Source organism: Apteryx rowi, unplaced genomic scaffold (genome assembly GCF_003343035.1).
Source record: "Apteryx rowi isolate R43461 unplaced genomic scaffold, aptRow1 scaffold_343, whole genome shotgun sequence".
NCBI classification, from domain to species: Eukaryota; Metazoa; Chordata; class Aves; order Apterygiformes; family Apterygidae; genus Apteryx; species Apteryx rowi.
The window spans coordinates 831,730-852,403 of NW_020449897.1; the positions used below are offsets into that span (position 1 = coordinate 831,730).

Consider the following 20,674-nt stretch of genomic DNA (forward strand, 5'->3'; position numbering starts at 1 on the left):
AGGAAACCTGGTCCACCTCTACCTGTCTCTTTCAGTTAGTTTGATGGATGTAAATGAACAATTGCCTGTCTCCTTGAACTGTTTTGTCTCTTCTCCTGCTAGGAATAATTCTGCTTTAAAGTGTGTGGATATCTAGAGGAAGGAGGGAAGAAAAGGGACATAGGGAGCCTGAAGAGATTTGCAAAGATTCTGGCTGAGAAGGGGCTGGGAAGAACCCGGATAGAATCTGCTCTCAAAGGAATAATACAGGTAAACTCCAGGAAGAGGTTAGCCTGGATTTTCTCACCCCAGACCAGACTGTGGGTAGAAGAGAGACTCCAGGCTACATTTTGATGGCTTTTGGCACTCTGAGCATAGGCCTGTAAGGCACTAGAATAGACATTTCTCACCCAGATCATAGGCTCTGGGGCATCTTTTACCAGGCCAGTCAAGAGCCTATTTATATTTCTCATATATATTGGAGAAGTTGCCAAGATGAAGGGCCAGATCCTGACTTCTTCCCCCACCTCTGGACATGACCATGTCTCCCTGTATTGAACTCAAAGCAAGGGTGCCTGCCCACACGAGCACATGTGCTCCAGAGCATTGAGCTGAAAACTCACTCCCTATCACATCAGTTACAAGGAGATTCAAAGCAGGGGACAGTTTGCAGGCTCTAGCAGAAGAAAACCTTCACGTTCCTTCTCTGGGGTAAGCATGTGCTTCAACTCTGAGATACACTCCTTGCCTCTTGAAATTAATTCAACATTCCAGTGGCTTGGGCAAAAATAACTAAAATGAATAATCGGCTGTGTTGGCCCTGCTGCAGGTTTCCTGGTAAATAGAGCCCCCTGCAGGAAGAAAAAAAGCAGAGACTGAGACAGCACCGGGAGTTGATAGAGGAAGCCTGAAAGGCATCACATGAGATAGCAATGGTTTATCAAGTCCTTTAACCCATGTCCGCACATGCAATTGTCTCTAGCAGTTCTCTAGTACTTGCCCCCAGGCTGTTCCCCACTTGCAGAGTATCAGTTCCCTGCACTTTCCCACCTGCTCATTAACTACGTCCCTCTCCCACACCACCCAACAGCTGCCTGCTTGTGCCATGCCCTCAGGCTGCCTGCATCTGGGTGCAGTGCAGAGCTGCAGTAGTGCTCAGGAAGCTTTGCTAGGCACAGGAACATGACACTGTTATCTTACATCCTCTGCTTTTATCATTTAAAAGATCATCCTACCCTGAGGTTTGGGCTTTTGGGGGGTGCTTTTATTTCTTTCTTTAAACAAGAGGGAAAAAAACAGGCTCCAGGTGAAAACAGTGCATGAAGACTGGGGGGAGGGGGGGGCTTGTGTGTGCGTGTGTGTGTGTGGTGTTTATGCACCTGCAAGCTTTTTTCACTTCTGGCTGCAGGTCTTTCAGATACTGAGCCCAGCCCTCTGAAGTGTTGCAAGTAAGCAATCTTTGCTTGGGAGCCAGGAATCAGAATGAGAGCTAGAGTTTGGTGTTCTTCCCTGGGGAGACCTGTGCTGGCCCCTGAGCACCAAAATATAGAGACGAAGACATAAAGCTGCTTCTCTGGCCCACAGACTCTCTACACACAGTTTCTCTTTATTGCTCCCTCCAACATCTTTCACTTCCTCAGCTACAGAGCAGGGACCTCCCAGAACTGCAGCCCTCATCGTGGCTATAGGTTGGGGGTCTCTTATGAACAGAGGTCTTCTTATCTTCCTTTGGCCTCTAGTTTCACACTGTGGTTCTTAAATATCAGTATCCCTTCTCCACCTTCAGTGCCCATCTGTTCATGGAAGAGAAACCACTGGGGCTTTTCTATTCTGCAACTGACTGAACCATGCTTGGCTGCCCAGAAAGTATCTGCATGGTTCCTCACAGAACAACACCCAGGCCTGGTTTGATGTCTGGAGAGGATGACTGGGGGATGGAGACATTCTGGAGACATTCTGGTCTCCCTTCAGATCCTGTCCTACATGCCTGCTAGCTGTATGGGAGAATCCAAAGGCCATCTTGCAGTCAAGTATATGTTAGGACATGGGAGAAGCCATGCCCACAGCTCTGACAGTCCTCAGTGGAGTGCACCCTGTGCCTCCGCCTTCTGTTTAGAAAAGGAAGAAGCAGATCTGGCAAGTTCTTCTGTCAATCATCTTCCTGCCAAGTGGGAGGCAGAGGGCACCAATACTCCCAAATTTCTTCACTGGTAGAGCCCAGCATGGGAAGAAAGCTGCTCAACAACTGCATGTTCCTGCAGGTCAGGGTTCAGTTTTTGTTGGCAATCTTCTCCTTACGGGCTGAGACGAGATCATAGAAAGGATCCTGTGTGATGCTGGTCCTGGAAATAGGAGGAAATGAGAGCAAGAGGAAGAGACTTAGTGCCGGAGAACGGCAGAGGCAACCTATTCTGCACAGAGAGACCACTCACAAGAAAGCAGGACTGGAGATCTGCAGACCCATAGCAGAGAATTTAGCTATGGCTACAGATTCTCCAGAAGGGGCCTTGAAACCTCTTGGAGTCAAAGGATACCACAGCTGCTAGGCTGTGAACACTTCTTTCCACTCCTTTTTCCAGGCTCCATTCGCTGGTGGCCAAACAAGCTGTGTGACCATTTGTCCAAGGTCTGGACAAAGAAAACCTCAGGCCTCCAAGTTCTGGTCTTCTCACCGTATTGCCTCAATCCACTCATCACGTTCTGCTGGTGTGGCTGCTGAGATCTTGTAGGACTGATGCTTGCCCTCAACCACCTTCCCATCCCCGTCTGTTTTGCAGGCTTTGATCTTCTGCCCTTTACAGTTGGGATTGAAGAGCTCAAAGCAATTCTGTCAAGAAGGAAATAAAATGGAGCAGTAAGGGGAGGGGAGGAGGGACAGACAAGGAAGAACTGCTGCCTCCAGCCATGGGTGACAGGATCAGAGAGCTTCCAAAGGGAAGGGGAACTCTCTGTCTTTGAAACACAACAAAGTCTTACCTTCCTCACTCCAAGAATCTCCCTATAAGTTAGATCTCCAGCCTACCCCTCTTAGATAAACACAGCCCTCCTGTGAAGGACTAGACACTAAAACAGGCTTTAGGGAGAGATGGCGCATCAACAGTTACCAGAGAACACCTTGTGGGATTGATCACCCTGCCCCACACAGGAAGAACCCCTCCCCTTTCATGTAATGCAGCATCCTTTCTGCTGCCTGACAGCACACAGACAGGAAGGCAAGTCTCCTAGAGCCATGCCACATTGGAGGAGTGAGTATCCATAGGAAATGCACAGACAGAGAGTACCACTTCCCAGGGAAGTTTCCTAACACCACAGCACTGTCTGGTCTACACATGCTGTAACTCACTATGGAAAGTCATGGTGAGGGAAATCAAACCCATATCTCCTTGTGCAGCACGTGTAAAAGTTAGTTTTGTGCACTCATCTCTGCTCCCCTACRCGCACACACACATGCACACAGTGCAGCCAGCCAAGGGAGAGAGAAAAAATGGCTGCCAGTGAGGAACTGCACAACACTGGAACTGACTCTGATCTCACACCAGTTCATCCCCAGTAAAATACAATCATGTTTAAAAGGAGGACAGGACAGTTTGGAATGGTGCCTTCACTCTGAGAAGCATGGAAAGAACAGGCTTGAGAAACTTCCCTTCCCCTCCTACCTGCCACCCTAGAGCTGGTGAGTGCTCCCCACCAGCCTCAGCAGTACAGGCAGGGGGAATGGGAAGCAATTTTTGGCAGAGGTTGTGCCTTGAAGACAAATGGGTGATGCTTTTCCTTGAACTACTGCCCCAGTGCCTCTCCCCAGCACTAAAGCAGAACATTAAGAATAGAGAGATTGCTTGGTGTCCCATGACAGGGGTGTGTGTGTGTGTGTGTGTGTGTGTGTGTGTGCGCTCCATCATCCAAGGCAGTGTAGGGCAAGAGGTGTTGCCCAAGAGAAGTCTGCAGAGTGAGGGCAAGAAGGGAAAGGCCAGTGAGGTCTCTCTCTTCCCACTGACCCCGCTGAGAGACTGCTTTGGTCAAAGTACCAAGCAATGAAGGCTTACTGGCTTTTTGGGATCATCTACCTTCCGGACTGATAGGTTCTCCAGGGGGATAATGCCCAGAGGCTCTTTGTCCTGAAAACAAGGAAACATAAATTAACACCCAGCATGCTCCCCACACCTATGCCATGATTTACAGCCTCTCTGGTTTTCCAGACACGTGTTTGGTTTTTTTTTGGGGGGGGGGGGGGTGCAAGAGCTGTGTGTGCCTGAGGAGACTCCCTGCATTTATACAATGGGGAGCTTAGTTAATAAGAAATCACAACAAAAGCTTCAGTGTCAGCATCCATCACTGTCAGGAGTGGAGCTGGCATGGGAGAGAAATGAGGTCTGAACTCAGTCTGGGAATGTAGGGTTGAAAGGAAGAATTGCCCCATACCCTCTGCACCTCTCAGTCCCCTCAAAGATTTGTAACCACTCAGGATGCAGTTTCCCAACCTGGACTTAAGCCCTTACTGTGGTATATTCGAAGTAGTACAGGCAGTTATCAGTCAGGATGAACCAACGGCGTTTCCAGGTTTTCACACGTCCTCCTAAAGGCAGTGAGGTTCAAAAGCCATTAGTCCCACACTCTGCCATCCTTCTCCCCTGCTCCACAAATTCACACAATCTCTCAGCCCTCCCCGTAGATCAGCCCCTAGGTGGCAACTGCAATGCTGACCACTGATGTGATGCCACATGTTGGACACACGCAGAGGGAGCCAGTCATGCTCTGACGGATCTAGGAATGGAGAGGTGTGAGGGATATCTTTCTGGGTCCCCTTTGGAGCAAACAGACCCTACAGGAGTGGGCTGGCAGGAGAGAGCCAGTGCTTAGTTTCAACAGCAGGTGTCAGCCTCACCCCATTGCAGCCAACGGGAAGGAAGGAAGGTAGAAATGCTGCTGCCTGGCCGGGTTTTGGATTTCTTGGGGAAGACTGGTGATGGGAGGCAAGGCCGGGGGGCGGGCGGGGGAGAGGTGCATACAGGGAGAGGATTCAGGTGAACTATGGGAATCCTTCCACTTACCTAGTTTCAGGAGCCAGCCCTCACGGCTAGGGTTGAAGAAAGTATGTGTGAGATCATTCCCATCATCTTCTGGTATGGAGAATGGCTCGTTCTTTATGCTCTCAAACAGACTCTGCCCCAAAGTGTTTTGGGGGGAGGAGGAGAGGGGAGACAGAAAGACAAAAGAAGACATCTTTCTGACAAAGCTTGTACACAACCTGGATCCATCCAGTTCATCACTCTGTTTCCATGGGGGCAGGCAGGTGAATGGGGAGAGGAATGTGTAGTCAGCACTGGACATACAACAGCTCTCAGTGTACACCTCACAAGGTCTCAGGTGGAACAGCCATCTTGTTTTCTTCATCCTTTGTCAAAACAGGCCCATTTTGGACATCCACAGGCACAAAAGTGCATGCCCACATCAAGAGAGGCTGCAGTGCCTGACCCCAGCATGTCGCACAAGTGCCACTGCAGGTAGTACTAAGGAAGTGGGCAGGGGAGGAAGAAGGTGACAGGGACTGCAGCCCTGTCTCTGGGCTCTGAGTGCCATCCAATAACCAAGCACTTGGTTGAGAACATGCATGCACAGACCCACACTCAGGTCCGCATGGCCACAAGGAGACACATTTCACAGAACAGAGGCATTTGCACAGAGGCACACAATGTGTGACATTTATAACAGCAGAATGGCAGCGAGGTAGGTTACTAGTTTTAAAGTGATACAAAGATGACACTTGCATATTTGGCATTTGCCATCATTTTTTGCACAAGYCCCAAGTCATGAATAAAATTAGAAGTACAGGCACCTGCAACTTCCCTCAAATTGTCTAAAAGAAATGACACAACCTGAGGGGATGCTGCTCAACAAACCCAAGTGTGGAGTGCTAGTGGCCTCTTTGACACAAGGCACAAGTTATTGTCCACAGGCTCATTGGATGAGGCTAGGCACAGACAGGCAGGCTGTCCACTTCTACCTTGCCTCAGAGGGCAGGCAACCTGACTGCTAAGCCCTTGGGAAAGTGGTTGCTCCAGGTCTGCTAATCACTACTTCTCCTGCCTCTGTCTCCCCTTCTGTATCTTCATCCTTTGGGATCAGAGATACCATGGACCTGCTGAGAGCTTTATAGATGCTGGAAGAGACCCTGACACTCTTCTGGGACTTGTTAGTTCTGCTCACATAGAGACACGTCCTGGTACAAGAGGCCAGGCTCTGGTGTCCAGACTTACATGAACACTGGGGTCAGCTGGGACACTTAGATAGGAAAAAGGGAAAGGAATTAATAATCTGGGCCACGGTGACATCCTCACCCATTGCCTCCCTCCTCTCCCCCCCCCCCCCCCCCAAGAAACAGGCAGTCCCTGCCCCAAAGGGTAGGACTTTCAAAGCTGGCCAAAAGAGCCAGGTACCCAGCCAGCTCCAAAAGGGCTGGAAGCCCCATTCACATAGACCCATTGGAAAAATTCATTCAGAGTTGGGGCTCCAGGATGTTAGTCTCTCTTTGAAACTCACAGCAGTCACTGACCAGCTTGGAAACCTGCCTCACACCTACACAACACACAAACACCCACAGCTGAGCCCTCAGCCTCCTCCCACACAGGTTTTGTTCCACTCTCTAGCCTGCTCATAGACCGCTTTTACAGGTTGGCTTTACGTCACACCCCCAGGGCATGTCTGTTCTCCACCTGTATTTTGTGTATATTCTCACACATGCATTCTGGCTTTGTGTCTCTATCTTTCAGTATCTCTTCTTCTCTCACGTAGTGACAGTATATGTTCCTCTCTCACACACACAAGTTTGCTTAAACCCACACAGCCATTCCCTGCATGTCTCCAGGCCCATCTCTCCTGTTCCATGTCTTCACCTGTTCATGTGCTGCCCCTCTCCAAAGCACTTTCTGTGTCTTCCAGTTCTCCTTTTGCACATATTGCTCTCTTTCCTGGAGCAGCCCTTCCCCTTGCAAGGGAGAAGGTCAGTAGATCTGTATTACACTGGGAATGATGGATCTTTGGTCTTCAGTGGACCCCAAGCCACAGAGGAAAGAGGAACTGATGAGAAAATGGGAGGCCAGAGCCCTTCTTACCCTTAAGAGCTCTTCTGGTAGGTCACCTCCATTGTCAATGCCTCGGTTGATGGATACAAACCTCTCAAAGGGGGGTTTGTCTTTCACATTGGGGTTGTGCAGGCTGGTGTTAAGCATGATGATAGAGAAGGAGAGTATATAGCAGGTATCTGGCAAGGAGGAAAAGAACCAGCATGGGTGAAGTGTTGCTTTAGAGAGCAAATCTATCTAGGTCCTAATAGGTGGCATGGGTTTCAGTCACAGAACAGCCTCAACCCCTCAGCTATAGGAAGCAATGGGAGATGTCCCCTTTGCTAGGAATAAGAGAGACAGACAGGGCTAGATGAGAGTTGCTCTGCTATGATGGAGGCAATTCCCTAATGGGGCAAATTGGGTAGCTCCGGTCATGTAATGACTGTGCCAACAGACATATTTCTACAAGTTGGCATCTGTCAGTGCTAGTGCTGGCAGGGTTTTGTACCCCGCTGTGATGAGGTACGTGGGGCTTGGCGCACTTCTCAAGTCTATTACCTTTTGTGATGGGTCGGAACATAATAACAAAAGGAGGATTGGAGACCCTCAGCCTATTGAAAAGCTTCACAGGAACTGCACTGACTCCTTTGACTTAAGAGAATACAGAGAGCAACATCCACACTCCTGAGTGATGCCCTCTGTTTTTTGTGACTGGGAAAAGAAGGCTCCCCTCTGCAGCAAACAGTGGAGCTCAGCTTCACAGGCCTTCTTCTCCTTATAACTACCTGTGGACTGGAATACTCCTGGGTTACACTTGCAGTACCAGTTGGCAAAGGCCTCCATCATCCGGTCAATCTTCTGTGCCTCCCCAGGCAGCCGGAAGCTCCACAGGAACTGTCTGTTGGGAATAACATGCCAGAGACTTATTCAGACTGTGTCCAAGAGACATTTATCCTTTCCTTCAGCCCCTGGACACCATGAAAAGAAGGGGAGTCATCCCACCACATGGGGAAGATAATACAGTGTGCCTGTATGAAGCAGGAGCTCAGCTCCTCTCTCTAGAAATTACCTGGGCTCATCAGCCTCAAGGAGGTAGCAGAACCAAAAATGCTGCAAATCATAGGTCCTGTTCCCTAATGAGTGCCCAGCAAGGTGCTCTTCAAGGGAGCAGGGACCTCAAGAGAAAGAATCTTGTCAGGAGGCTGCCCTACAGGAGAATGATATGCCCTAGGACAGAGTCACTTTGTCACTAATGTAATGGACCCTGTCACAGTATGAATGGTATGTTTCCTGGTGCAAAAAATAAGTTGCTACTGTCTCACCATCCATCCAAGCCACAGTGACCTGCCTTGCTTTCCCCATTTCTCTGCATATGACCAACCCAGTCAACAGGCCATGAAGGAGATTCCCCAGGGAAACATGTCAACACACCTCACAGAGCAACAGGACACGCTACCCAGACAGGCCTAGAGTCCCAGCCTGGGGAAGCCCAGTGAGGTCTCACAACCTTCCCAGTGGACCCAGTGGCTGAACAGGAGTCTGCTCTGCCCACTCCTTCCTGCACTTGCATACTCACCTCAATGCCTGCACCAGGTTGAGGTTGGCAAACTGGTGACATGCCACAAAGGCTTGGAGGATCTGAATGTTTGTGGGATCCCTGGGAAAGAACAAGAAGGAAAGGTGAGAGGAGAGTTTTGACCCTGCTCAGTTCAGATGCCACTTGGTATGGTGACATGCATATGGTGCATATCTTGCCTCCCCCCCTTCCCGTCTGCCCCATGAGAAGCCAAGCCGCATGAGTACCACTCGTTATCTAGGAAGACTGACCCCATTACAGATGGAAGGAGAGGCAGTCCATGTGCATAGCTCTAGCCACACTCACAGGGACGCTCCCGATGCATGTGGCCACCCAGTCCACAGCAGTTTGAGGCCACATTCAATCTCAGCACCTGCCTATTCATCTAAAATGGTAGCTGAGAGGGGCCAGGCAGGACAGGGCTTCCAAAGGACCTCCTCAGCTTGCCTGGGTTGCTCACCTCCCACCCAGATAATCCCCAATGGCTGTCTTGTTCAGGCCTTCGCCCTTATGGAGGAATTTGGCAATCTCCTGAAGGTCTGAAGACAACAGCTGGTGCTCTATCAGGTACTGGATCCCCTGTGGGAGGAGAAGCAAGACAGCAAAGTAAGACAGTTCTGGGAGCTAGCAAGAAAGCAAAACCCTAACATCCTGATATCAGCCTTCCTTGGCTTTGATGGTGTTGCCTCCTCTGTTACTCCCCAGTCCCTCCATGGGAGCACACAACCATGTTCCCACCTTATTCCATCCCTTGTCATCTACCTGCTGTGAGTCACTCCCAGTTCATCTCTAGACTTGTATAAACATGTTTCACTGGGCTGGAAACTCAAACAAAAAGTTCTGTGTAGGTTAAAAAAAAAACCAGAAAGGCAGGTAGATTTAAGACAAAGTCAAATAGTTAATTTTAACATTTTCAATCAAAATGTTTGTGTTTTGTTCCCAAATGTCATTTTTTTCCAGATTGATTTGATTTAAAGAAAAAAAGTTCATTAAAAAACCAAAATGACATAATCAAAAAATATACTCAAACAAAAAATTGGCTTGAGATGATTTAATTTTTTTTCTCCAAACTTTTCTCTAAGTCACAGAACAGAAGAGTCTGCAATCTGTTCAGCTCCATCTTCTCCACCAAGTAAGGACACTTTTCAAGGAATACAGAAAATCTGAGTTGCACTGTGCAAACAGACAACATTCTGTTTTAAACATAATTTCCTGATTTTCAAAGTCAAGGAAAGCTGAGGTTTTATTCAGATTCATAACAATATTTAAAATCACTGCAAATCTCCAGACCACATTGCAATTCTCCACACAAAATGTAATGAAAGAATGAAAATTTTATTAGATCCATCAGAATGTTCAACTGAATCAATTCACTTTGCCATGTAATACATAAAAAAACCTATTTCTAAAATGCCCCTAAGAAAAGCAGTTTCAAGAGAAGAAATTGAAATGTTTGGGAGATTTTTCCACAGTATTTTTCTTTCCTTTTCCCCAGATGGAATTTCAGTAAGATTAATTTAATTTTGCAGAATATTGCAGTGCTGATGCAGCTCTATTTTCCAGGAAAAAAGTGATTGTCCCCAAAGATTTTGTTCAGCCTTATTCCTAGTCCTTACCTCCCCTCACCTCAGGAACTCGCCCTGTGCTCTTGGGGATAAGAACTCATTTAAAGTAACAGCATTACAGGGATGAAATGTAACCTTAATAGGGAGGGACAAATAAAGTTCCTTGCATCATAACGTCTCTCGGGCTATGGAAAGTAGCACAAAGTGAACCAAGAAACAGAGATCTGACTGGGCTTGCTCTAAACTAAAAACAATATAGGCACTTAATATGACATTTCAGCCAGGCAGATCAGCATGGAGCTAAAAAAGCTAGACTGTTTGGGGGTCAGAATTAGTTCAGGTATTTCTGCACAGCATTGCACAGTGCCCCACAGAGAGAGACACCACTGGGGCCTCAAACCAAGCTCAGACTATGAGACAAAAAGGAAGCCAGTTCTCATGTGGGCTGTAAATACTGATGTGGGTGCTCTAAAGTAGCTACCACTGGCAGAGGGATAACCAGTGGACTGTCATGTCCTCTAGCTGCAATGAGGACACTGGGACAGGCAGCTTGAGGGTCCCAGCAAGGCAGAGGAGGAGGCATTAAAAAGTTGCTACTCAGAGCAGCAGCCTTCAAGACACTAGCTGTGGTTAGCTGATGGTAAGCAATCGTTCAATTTCAGCTTGTGGTTTTCCTTACAGAGTTCGGAAAGTTGATCCACCAGTGAGGAGAAAGGAAGAGAAAACTGTCTTTCTCACATCTTCTCTACCTAGTCATGCTGATTTTAGAGTCTTCTGTAGAGCACTGAAGACTCTGGAGTCTGGAGGCCACTGGTCAGAGTTCCAGGAAGTAGAAAGCCTAGATTCTCTCCACAGTCCAAGCAATACCACTTGCCTCCAAAACAACAGTGGCAGCTTGGCCTCTTCCATTGAGGAATGAGCTGAGGAACCTGACACACTCTCAGAACTTCTCACCTTCCCCTTACCTCATCATCCACCACCATACTATGGGCAGTTCTCAGCCTCACATATGCAAGAAGGGCTAGGCTGAGGGATATTTGTTTCTCTTGACACATTGGCACAGTTAAACCATCCTCTCTTTATATCTCTTTAGCTTGGGTTGCATTTGATGGGATGCCCTATGGACACATGATGGGGGGAGGCAACAAAGCTTCATCTTGTCAGAAGATCTCATTCAGGTAAAGGAAGGAGGGTGCTATTAACTGGTCTTAGTGAGGTAGGAAACTAGCCCCATGGTCCCCTGCTCTAGCTCCTTTGGCATGGGTAGCTGCAAGTGGACCAGTAGCCAACAGAAGCTCTTCTTCCCAGCTTTCCCTTCATAGCTGTAATGAGCAAATCCTACCTTTGCAGGGTCCATGTTGAACTTCTTCCGGCCCAGGGACAGAAGTTTATCCTTCTGTGATAATTTGCTGCAGACACAAAGGTGCAGGAAACTCAGATTTAGAATAAAAGGACATGTTTCACTTAGCACACTTACAAGACAGCTCAGGTATCTCAAGGACAGGTGTCTGACTGTCCAGGAGTAAAGAGAAATCTCAGAGGAGAGAAGGACATTCCTGGCCTAATTTCCCTGTTCTTGATGTGATCCAAATCCTATTGGTGCTCTTGTTTACTCAACAACCAATGAGACACTTTTTAAACAAAGGGATACCCATCTTGCCCCACTTGCCTGGTGTGTTCCCCAGGGATAAGGTCTGCCTCTCGCCTCTCCTCTGCATTTTGGAAGCGCTCTATCTCTGCAAACACTTCAGCAATCTCTTTTTTCAGCTTCTGCAGGAGAAAGAGCAGGGGGATGAGGGAGATGGTGGGAAAGGCAGGCGACACATACAGAGCATGTTTTACTTCTCCCCTCAGCTGTAGGAGAAGCCCTGCTGATAGGGAGCAGGTCAGTTAAACTCCTTGCTCCATGGATCAAGGACCAGCTAAGGTTTTCTGTGAAATGGGTATTGCTCTGAAGTGACCCTGCCCATCCAAAATGGATTCCAGCTGAAAGAAAAGAGGTAGAGAAGCAAAAAGGTGTTCTCAGGCCCGTTGTCATCCAGGGCTAGAAGTCATGCTTATACAGCATGGAAGAGAGAGAACTCAGCCCAGTAACATTTCAGCTCCTCAAAGGATGTCATATGTGAGACTCTTTCCATCATGCCTGTTTCCTTCTGGCTTTTACTTTGCATAGCCCTGCTACACATCCAGCAAAGCAGAAGTGGAACCAGTAATTGGCAGGCTGAAATAGACTTGAAGTGGCCAAGTTGTAAAACACAGAGTTTTTAATGCCCTATCAATCAAATACCAGTGAGTGGATATCTGCCTTTAAGTGGAGAAAAAAAGGGGGAGGAGGAAAAGAAGAGGAATCACTGCCTGATTTTGAGTCTTAATTGTAATATTCATCTTCCTTTAGGTCCATGACAGACTGTGGCCCTCTTGGTTGAACTATGTGAGTTACCACAGAAACCAAGATCACTATGATCTCCTTGTTTCCATCCTGCAGTTCCGGACCCCCTCACTGTCTAGGAGCCACAGTGCATCACAGGTCTTCTCCAGGAATCACTCAAATTCTTCCCCATGCACATCAGAATGGTCAGAGGAAGAAAGGTTCTTACATCCTAGATATTGCCTCAACAAGGAATGAGGACATGGCCACAGTATGCACCCAGATACAGGAACTGTGAAGTTCTCTGACATTCCACCATTTAAAAGAGCATCTGAACTTTGATTTTGCTTCCTGCTTTCCTTCTGTCTTGTTTCATCAATCTGCCAGAACTGAGGATGTTCCTTAATAAGTTTTGGTGGTGCACAAATGTGACAAAGCCATGATCATAGCTCCTAAATTACAAATGATTATCACAGTTTTTTCTTCCTCATTACTGTATTTTGTCAGTTTAACAGCCAAGTTTAGACCCATCCTCTTCCCTCCTCTCCCTCTCCCCTCCCCCCCCACAAGCTGTCCCTCCAGGTCTTTGTGTTAAAGGATATTGCTAGATGATCTCTGAAGAAATCCACTCTGGAAAAATTTCTCTAGTGATAGATACCCTTTCACCTAAACTCATCCTTCTCCACTGAACAATGGATACCCCACTGATCAATGGCTTTGGGGTTTAGCATATGTGTCTGTGTAGTCTAGCATCTTTTCTCTGGCCATACCAGGTAAAAACATGTAGTATTCCTATTCACATATCCTGCTTTCTGCACTGCCCACTGTTCACTCTAGAAACTGAATAGGTAACAACCAACCTATTTTGCAAGAAGGGACATGACACCATTCTGACTTTGCAGCAGAGATGTTACATCTGAAAGCCTGAGAAGCAATAGGTATTTGGCTCGATGTTCTATCCTATGCAAGGAAATACTGCACCCATTCCCCAGGCATCTGAACATCTTCATGCTGTCAGAAAATCAGTGTAGGTCCAATGATTCAGTTCAATAAGCTCTCTCAGCTGGAAGCCACATGCCATGGTGATGGAAAACAGAATAAAACTGTGCAGCACCATGCATGAATGTGATGTGGTATTACTGAGTGATTTTGAATATGTCACTTGCAGATTTTTGGGGAGTCAGTAGAGTAAATCCACAGGTCTGCTAAAAGCAAAGAAGAAAAACAAGTTCGACCTTGGAAGCTTGTGTGGAAAGTCCTGCTGTTGCACCTTTCTAAAGAGACAAGATCCTTCATGGAGGACTTGTTAGAGGTCCACAAAGCAAATAAAAGTTTGAAAAACTTGGAGGGTTGCAGGAGGTAACTAGGGATGATATGTCATTATCAGGTAGTGAGTAATTAGAAATAACCATAAATGCTGAGCCAGATCTCTGCCAGTATGACTTAGTGAAGGTTCCTTAATGTTAAGTATGGGATCCTAGCTCATTCCTGCTAATGAGTTGAGAAGCCTTTCTCAAATGCCCCATTATAGTAGTTGATGACTCCTGTAGCAGAGAGAACCACAAATTGGATGAACACTGGTGACACATGCTGGGGCAGCCTGAACCTCAGAAGTCAAGCTGGATCATGCCAAAGCAAATATCACCTGTGCAGGAGCACTTCTGCATGGCCTGGACTGTTATGTGAAGAGATTCCCTGGTGAACACATTTTTGAGAAGGCTATGCAGAGAGGAGGAACAAGATGGTCCTTACCTTAATGTCCTCCAAAAGCTCCTCTCTGTGCTGCCTGATTGTCTCTATTTCAGCTTCTTCAGCCTCACTCAAATCAGATGACTCTGCAAAAACAAACAGGTGCCTTTGAGAATGGTACTGAGGCCAGCACATCACAGGCAAAGCTGCCTCAGCCTCTCAGTGCTCATCCTCTCCTTCTCCTAGGATCATGCTACAGTACCTCTTATACCCATGTTCCAGCCTCCCCTGCGGTTGCAGCTGTTGCACCTCAGATTTGTCCTGCAAATGATCCTCAGTCCAAAGCCAGCAGCACAGCCCACCATGCCCCTCCTGGCTGACAGCCTCCCTGCTAATAGCCCTCTGATCTAACCCTGCAGCAACCTACCCTGCCTAGTCAACCAATTTTACTCATTGTGAGCACAGGGAAGAGGTCTCACCCAATGCTCTTCGGTGGTTTTTATGTCAGTCACCTTTATGTACAAGACCTGGGGCACAGGAAAGCTGTGACCTAAATACTCCATTTAAATGCAAACCTCCCATGGAGAGTCACTGGCTCCATTGATTGATCTACCACAGCTAGAGACAGAAATGCCTTATGAGAGAATCAAGATTTTTCAAGTCTGAGAGCAGGATCTGGGGGGATGAAAGCATTGCTGAAGAAGGAGTGTCTATGGGAGGCTGTTGTTCTGCTCTCCTCCCCCACTGAGGACTACAGACGATACAGAAATATGAGCAGGCTTCCTTGTAATGTACAGGAAGTCAAACATATAGCAGCAGAACCAAGGAGACCACAGAATGATTCATAAAAGACGTTGAAGAATTGGGGTGACAGCAGTGCTACTAAATATAATCCAGCTGGAGCGCAGCATCTTCAGCAAGGAGAAAGAGGAGGATGCAGCCACAGAAAGGCAAAGCAAATGGTGAGCCCCAGGAAAAACAGGGGGTTCACAGAAGGCTGAGACTACTGGAGCTCCTGGGAGCTTACTGGAGAACTTACAGTCAGGGTCCTTGCTGTACCTAAACACTGAAAGACAAAGCTCCTCCAGCAAGTCAGGTCAGGTCATTGGATGCCCTGCTCCACTGTTTCATAAGCTAAAATCCCCTGGGCCTCCCATCTTCCTGGAAAAAAGGGAAGTGGCACCAGCTGCCTTGGAAATTCTCTTAGTGTGGATCTCACATGCAAAACAACTATAAATATGAGTGGGGATAAAAGAGGAAGGAGCCAGTCATGACAGATGAGAGGAAAGAGGACAAAAGCAGTCAYCTTGGAGTCCATATGCTTCTTTCCTGCCATACCACAACAGCTCAGAGAAATCTGTCTTCCCTAATCCTAATCTTTCCCCACTCCTGGCTGGTTGGGTTTCTATGTGCTAACTCTATGTTAGCACCTTTCTCAGACTGCAGCCTCTCCCCAACACTCCTACAGATGTTTTCAAGCACTGCATTCCCCAAGGAGAGGCTGCCACACCTCTGGGGGGGAAAGCACTGGGCAAGTAGACATTGGGAAGTCTGGGCTGGGAAGGGCTCATATCCTCTCCTAGCTTTGCAAGGACCCCCCATGAAGAACTGAAAGAAGCTGACTGCTGTTAAAGCTGGTCAAGAGGGGAGGAAAACCTGTGACATCCAGCAGCTTGCAACAGCCATATTTGTGGGCCAGAAATTAAAAATGAATAAATAAAACCCATGCAGTGGCTTTACTGCTTGTTGGGCAGGTTGCTGACTTCCCCTTGAATGTCAGTCCGGCCTGTGAGCAGTGTTCAAGAAAACCTGGGTCTTTCAGCTTACTTTTATGTCTCCCCCAGTTCTGGAGTCGGCAGGAGATGAGGCCAACCTCTCAGTCTCCCCAGCTTTATCTCCCTCACACCCTGGGGTCTGGTAATTGTGGAATTACTGGAGTCATTCCTTGTTAAATTATCACTAAAGACTCCTTGGCCTGTACTTGTTTCCACAAAAACGCTGCTGCAGGACTCACCTGAGGAACCTTCCCTTCCCCTGCCCCATCAACAAAGTCAGTGGTGTGGCTGGTTGCTTTGCTTCAGTTGCTCTGTGTCTACTGAAGCAGCCTCAGACATCTCAAAGAGACACGAGGCTCCCAGAGGACATTGTCTCACCCACATGACCCCTGCTGAGACTGTAAATAACTCAGTCCCACTTCCTCCTGAACATCTGAAAACCCCAAATGATTTACCTGTCCAACTTAATCAGAATGAGGAAGGTATGGGGAGGGCAGGGGAGACAAAGCATGTGAGTCGTATAGAGAAGGGAAAGGAATCAAAGGATAAAAAAACAGAAGGGGTGAAGTAGAAAGGAAAAAAATGCACAGATCAAACTTTCAGAGCAATTTAAGTACCTAAAGGTGCACAGAGAGTCCTTGTAAGGTTTCATAAGCGGCCTAAACAGCTTAAATACCTTGTTGCCTTGGAAAATAACTCTGAGGTCAGTTCTTGTATGTTATTCTGCTTCTCTAACAGAAGACCTGATGCTCTGCTCCAGGCTATTTTGAAGCCATTCATCAATGTTATTGTATGCATTGGGGTCTACAGTTAGTGGAAGTGAACACAGAAGTCTTGTTTGGGGAACCGTCCATAGAAAGTCACAGAAAGCAGCAGAGGCAGCTGGGCTGCTTTGCCTTTCCTTCCTTCTCCATTTTCAGAACAAGCTGTGTCAGCAGGAGAAGGAGATTCTCAGTGAAGCATCACCCTGACTCCCTCCAAACTCTTGGAATGGCAGAGGGAATTCATCGCTACACAGGGGGACTGAGGCAGGGTTTTAGCACCATCAAAGTCCTCCATACCACCAAGTTCCACTTCCTTTTAGGGTCAAATCAGGACACAGATGATGCATAGGCCCTGTCAGGGTTCTCTGCACAGGGGGAAATTTCACCCACTGCTGAAGAGCACCCCATGAAAACACCCACAGGTTTCAGGGGGATGCTGACAGTCAAACACAACACTGAAGAACACAACACATAAGCAGTGTGTTGTGATACTGGCTAGTACCCTCTCTGAAGTGGACTTGTGGCTGCTTGGAACCTAATTTCCAGAGAACAAATCTGGAGGGAGAGCATGTGAGCACCACACTTGTGGGATTCACACCTGGTTTGGAGATTGCTTTTCCCCTCTCAGGACAGACCCAGATAGAAAGACCTGCCACTTGCTCCTGAATCACCCAGTCTTATATTTTTAGTACTGGATCTCAACACAGAACAGAGACTTCAATTCCAATTGTGGTGGCTTACACCTTCAGCCTCCTGATCTGGAGAGCAGGCTGGAGTTACCCAAAAGTCTGGGTGCTCATGTGGCCAGCCAAGAGTAATAGGGGTACTGGGCTTGTTTCCCATTGCAGTGAGCTGCACAGAGCTGTCCAGGTGCAAAGTGAGGCCTTTAATTCCAAGCAAAAATATACAAATGAGAAAGTAGCTTTTAGAGCATAAAGGTAAGTGGGCAGTACTCACAGGAGAACAGGAAGAATGGACTGTAGAAGCAGCAGTGGAGGGTTATCAAGAATGACTGTCTGCAGCACTGTTATAGACCATCCATGTGCATCCATGTGCACACCTGCAGTGTGACAGCAGAGGTTCAGCTGGCCCCTTTGCCAGTAAATAGTATTTACTATTTTGGCCACAAAAGACTTTAGGTACCTCCACCCATGACAACAGACAAGCAGAGCAGCCTATTGGGCACCTGCTGCCTGGTGGAGGCTGTGTGATGGAAGAATTTCACCTGAAATTCCTTCTCTTTTTTGAATTGGGCTACAGGACTGTGTTATCTTTAGCACAGATGACCACCCACCCAGGCAGGTACCAGGGCAAAGACCTACCAGTTACTCAGTTCCCTGCAGCCCAATCTGTTTATCTCCTGCAGCCACTCCACAGTTCTCTGCCAGTTTGTTCCAGAAGAAATTCAATAGGGACCTCACACATGTAGAAATTGCTCTTTCCTGCTATGCGGGGAAAGGCAGGAAGTAGAGCTTATGTTGACTATTAGTCCCCTTATCCCACACGACGACCTACATGACCCAGGACAGTTTCCAGCCACTTTAACCTAGGGTTCCCACCCCACATATCCTAGCATGTGATAGAAAGGTATAGGCTTGCTCCCCCACCCCCTGATGCCCAGCTCAATTATTTGGCATACTGGCCTTGTGGCCTTACCCAGGCAGTCACTCAAGGGTCCTGAAGGAAGCTGAGAGAGGAAGTCCACTGCAGGGCCTCCCCACAAACACAGGGCTCTACTGCACCCAGCCAGAGCAGGCAGGTACCTGACAAGGGCATTGCTTCTCTAGGTAGGAGGGACTCCAGGAAAAGCACAAGGAGTATGTGCACCCATGTCCTTCAGACAAATCATGCCACAACTGAGCAACTTGAAATGCATCCAGGGCTCCAGAGTCCACTGGAAACCTGCATCTGCGGGGAGTCTTGGCTCCCAAGGTGGAGCAGCATCAAACAAGCCTACCTCCCAATGAGACTGTGAAGTGACAGGTTGGGATTGAAAAAAGACATCGGTCAAAAATAGCATATCTCTTCAGGCATTGCCGGTCTCCTGGCCCTGCCTCTAGCTAGAGCTGAGAAAACCCATATCACCCCTGAGCAGGATCCCTTTGCACCACTGCAGTGCATAATTTTAAGACGTAATTAACTCAGTAACATGTAATTCAACCGAATGACTGTCAGACCATCCATTCTGAAAGCCTCAGTTTCTGTGGAAAACAGACCTTAAAATAAGCTCTGTACTGGTAGTGAAATATGAGATACCCCCTTCATCCCCACCTCGGTTTGTCCTGCAGCAGCTTTCTTTACTGTTGCTTTCAGACAGAGAGGGTCAGGTGCTATGAAGACACCCACCTTCACCAACACGCATAGCCAGATTCTGGCAAGAGCTCAAGTCCCACTAATTTCCCTGACAGGCAAGCCCGGTATGGGATTTGATCTGGCCTGTTCCTTCGCTATCCAGCTAGGAGCTAAACAGTGGAGAACTGTTGCTGAAATTGGGCACTGCTTTTTTCCTTCACCCTGTACTCCATATCCTATACACAGAGGCCTGCTAGGATTGAGACTCACTGTCCTTGCAAAATGATCCCTTTTCATTCTTGCTCCTGTTCAGCCTGTATCCTCTCTGCTTTCCCTTTCCATTGCCTTTCCTCACACATACACATGCATAGAGCTTCCTCAGCCAGAAGGAGGCTAGAAACAGCCTGTCCAGTAGTATCCCTTGGTCTTCTGAATCCCAAACACTTTATCCACCACCTGCCAAAGTAGGAAATAAAAATTGAGATCTCTCTCAGTTCCTCAGATGTGGCTCATCTCCTCCAGCCCCACCTGCTTTTTGAGATTATTTTAGGACCAGGCAGGCCCACCTGCAGGTCACTTGGAAGTGCTAGAACCCTAATATAGTCATTTACCTTAACATGGGGATAAGCAAGAGAGGATGCCACTACCAAAAGCCCTGTAAGCCTGTGGCACTGGGAAACTCAACTGCGTAAGACATTTTGCAAAGGCAAAACAGCTCCTGGGGCTGTAGGGAAACATCACTCAGGAGCTTGGAAACCATGCCAGAGTTGCATGAAGAGAAGCCAAAGCTGTGGGTGCTCATCCCAAGTGCCACGTATACCCCTGATAGCCCTGAGTCAGTTCCACAGATCAGCTCAAGATCACCAGCACAGGGGACCACAGCAACAGAGACTTTCAGCACAAAGGTCCATTCAGATCAGTGGGAAATTTTCTCCTGATGGGAAGGGAACTTGCTCAGGGGAGAAAAGTGAAAAGAAAACCATGCTCACTGTGTGTGGCTGACAAGCAATTAGTTGTACCACCAGGGATCCTCCGCCATCTGGTTGCTCCTGCCACCAGCCCCAGTGTCTACTCTGGCTGCTGGGATTTCATGGTGTGCTATGCCCCATCAAACTGGGTGAACAGCCTTAACAGCAAACAAGACAAAAGACAGTCAAGGCTTACCAGCAGGACAAAAGTCCATCCCGAAGAGCCCAGTGTATCTTCCACGCAGGTGCTGTTCCTCCTTGCCTTCTGCTCTTTCAGATGCTTCACAGAACTGAAGTGACTTGTAGCCAGTGACCAAAATCGTAGCAGCATTAGGGGGGCGGGCTGCCCTGTGACTCCGCCCTTCCTCTCCTCRTCCGTTCGACCACATCTCATGAGCTCACATCAGTGAAGGAAACTGTATGTGCATTCTGCTAGGAGCTCACAGAGGCTCTTTGACTACTTCTGAAATGCAAACCCACAAATGCATTTCCATTGCCAGCACCTTTGTTTTGAGGGGAGGGAGACTGTGTGTGTGTGTTTGAAGGGACTGAAATGGGCAGTGAGAGACTCATAGTACTTTGGGATTTTGTCTAAGATACTCTGATAAGAAAGGAAAAAAAGGAAGTTCCTGATTCA

General features: G+C 47.8%; 1 protein-coding gene across 1 annotated transcript; it reads right to left on the minus strand.

Annotated features, from left to right (window-relative positions):
- Nucleotides 1-987: 987 nt before the first annotated feature.
- Nucleotides 988-20,431, minus strand: CYTH4 (cytohesin 4). The gene is given in 14 exon segments (XM_026072535.1): nucleotides 988-2,321; nucleotides 2,652-2,806; nucleotides 4,023-4,094; nucleotides 4,476-4,552; nucleotides 5,028-5,139; nucleotides 7,089-7,237; nucleotides 7,826-7,938; nucleotides 8,617-8,697; nucleotides 9,077-9,195; nucleotides 11,524-11,590; nucleotides 11,851-11,951; nucleotides 14,302-14,384; nucleotides 20,234-20,377; nucleotides 20,380-20,431. Coding segments are annotated over 14 exon segments (1,398 nt in total). The 3' UTR covers nucleotides 988-2,248.
- Nucleotides 20,432-20,674: the final 243 nt, after the last annotated feature.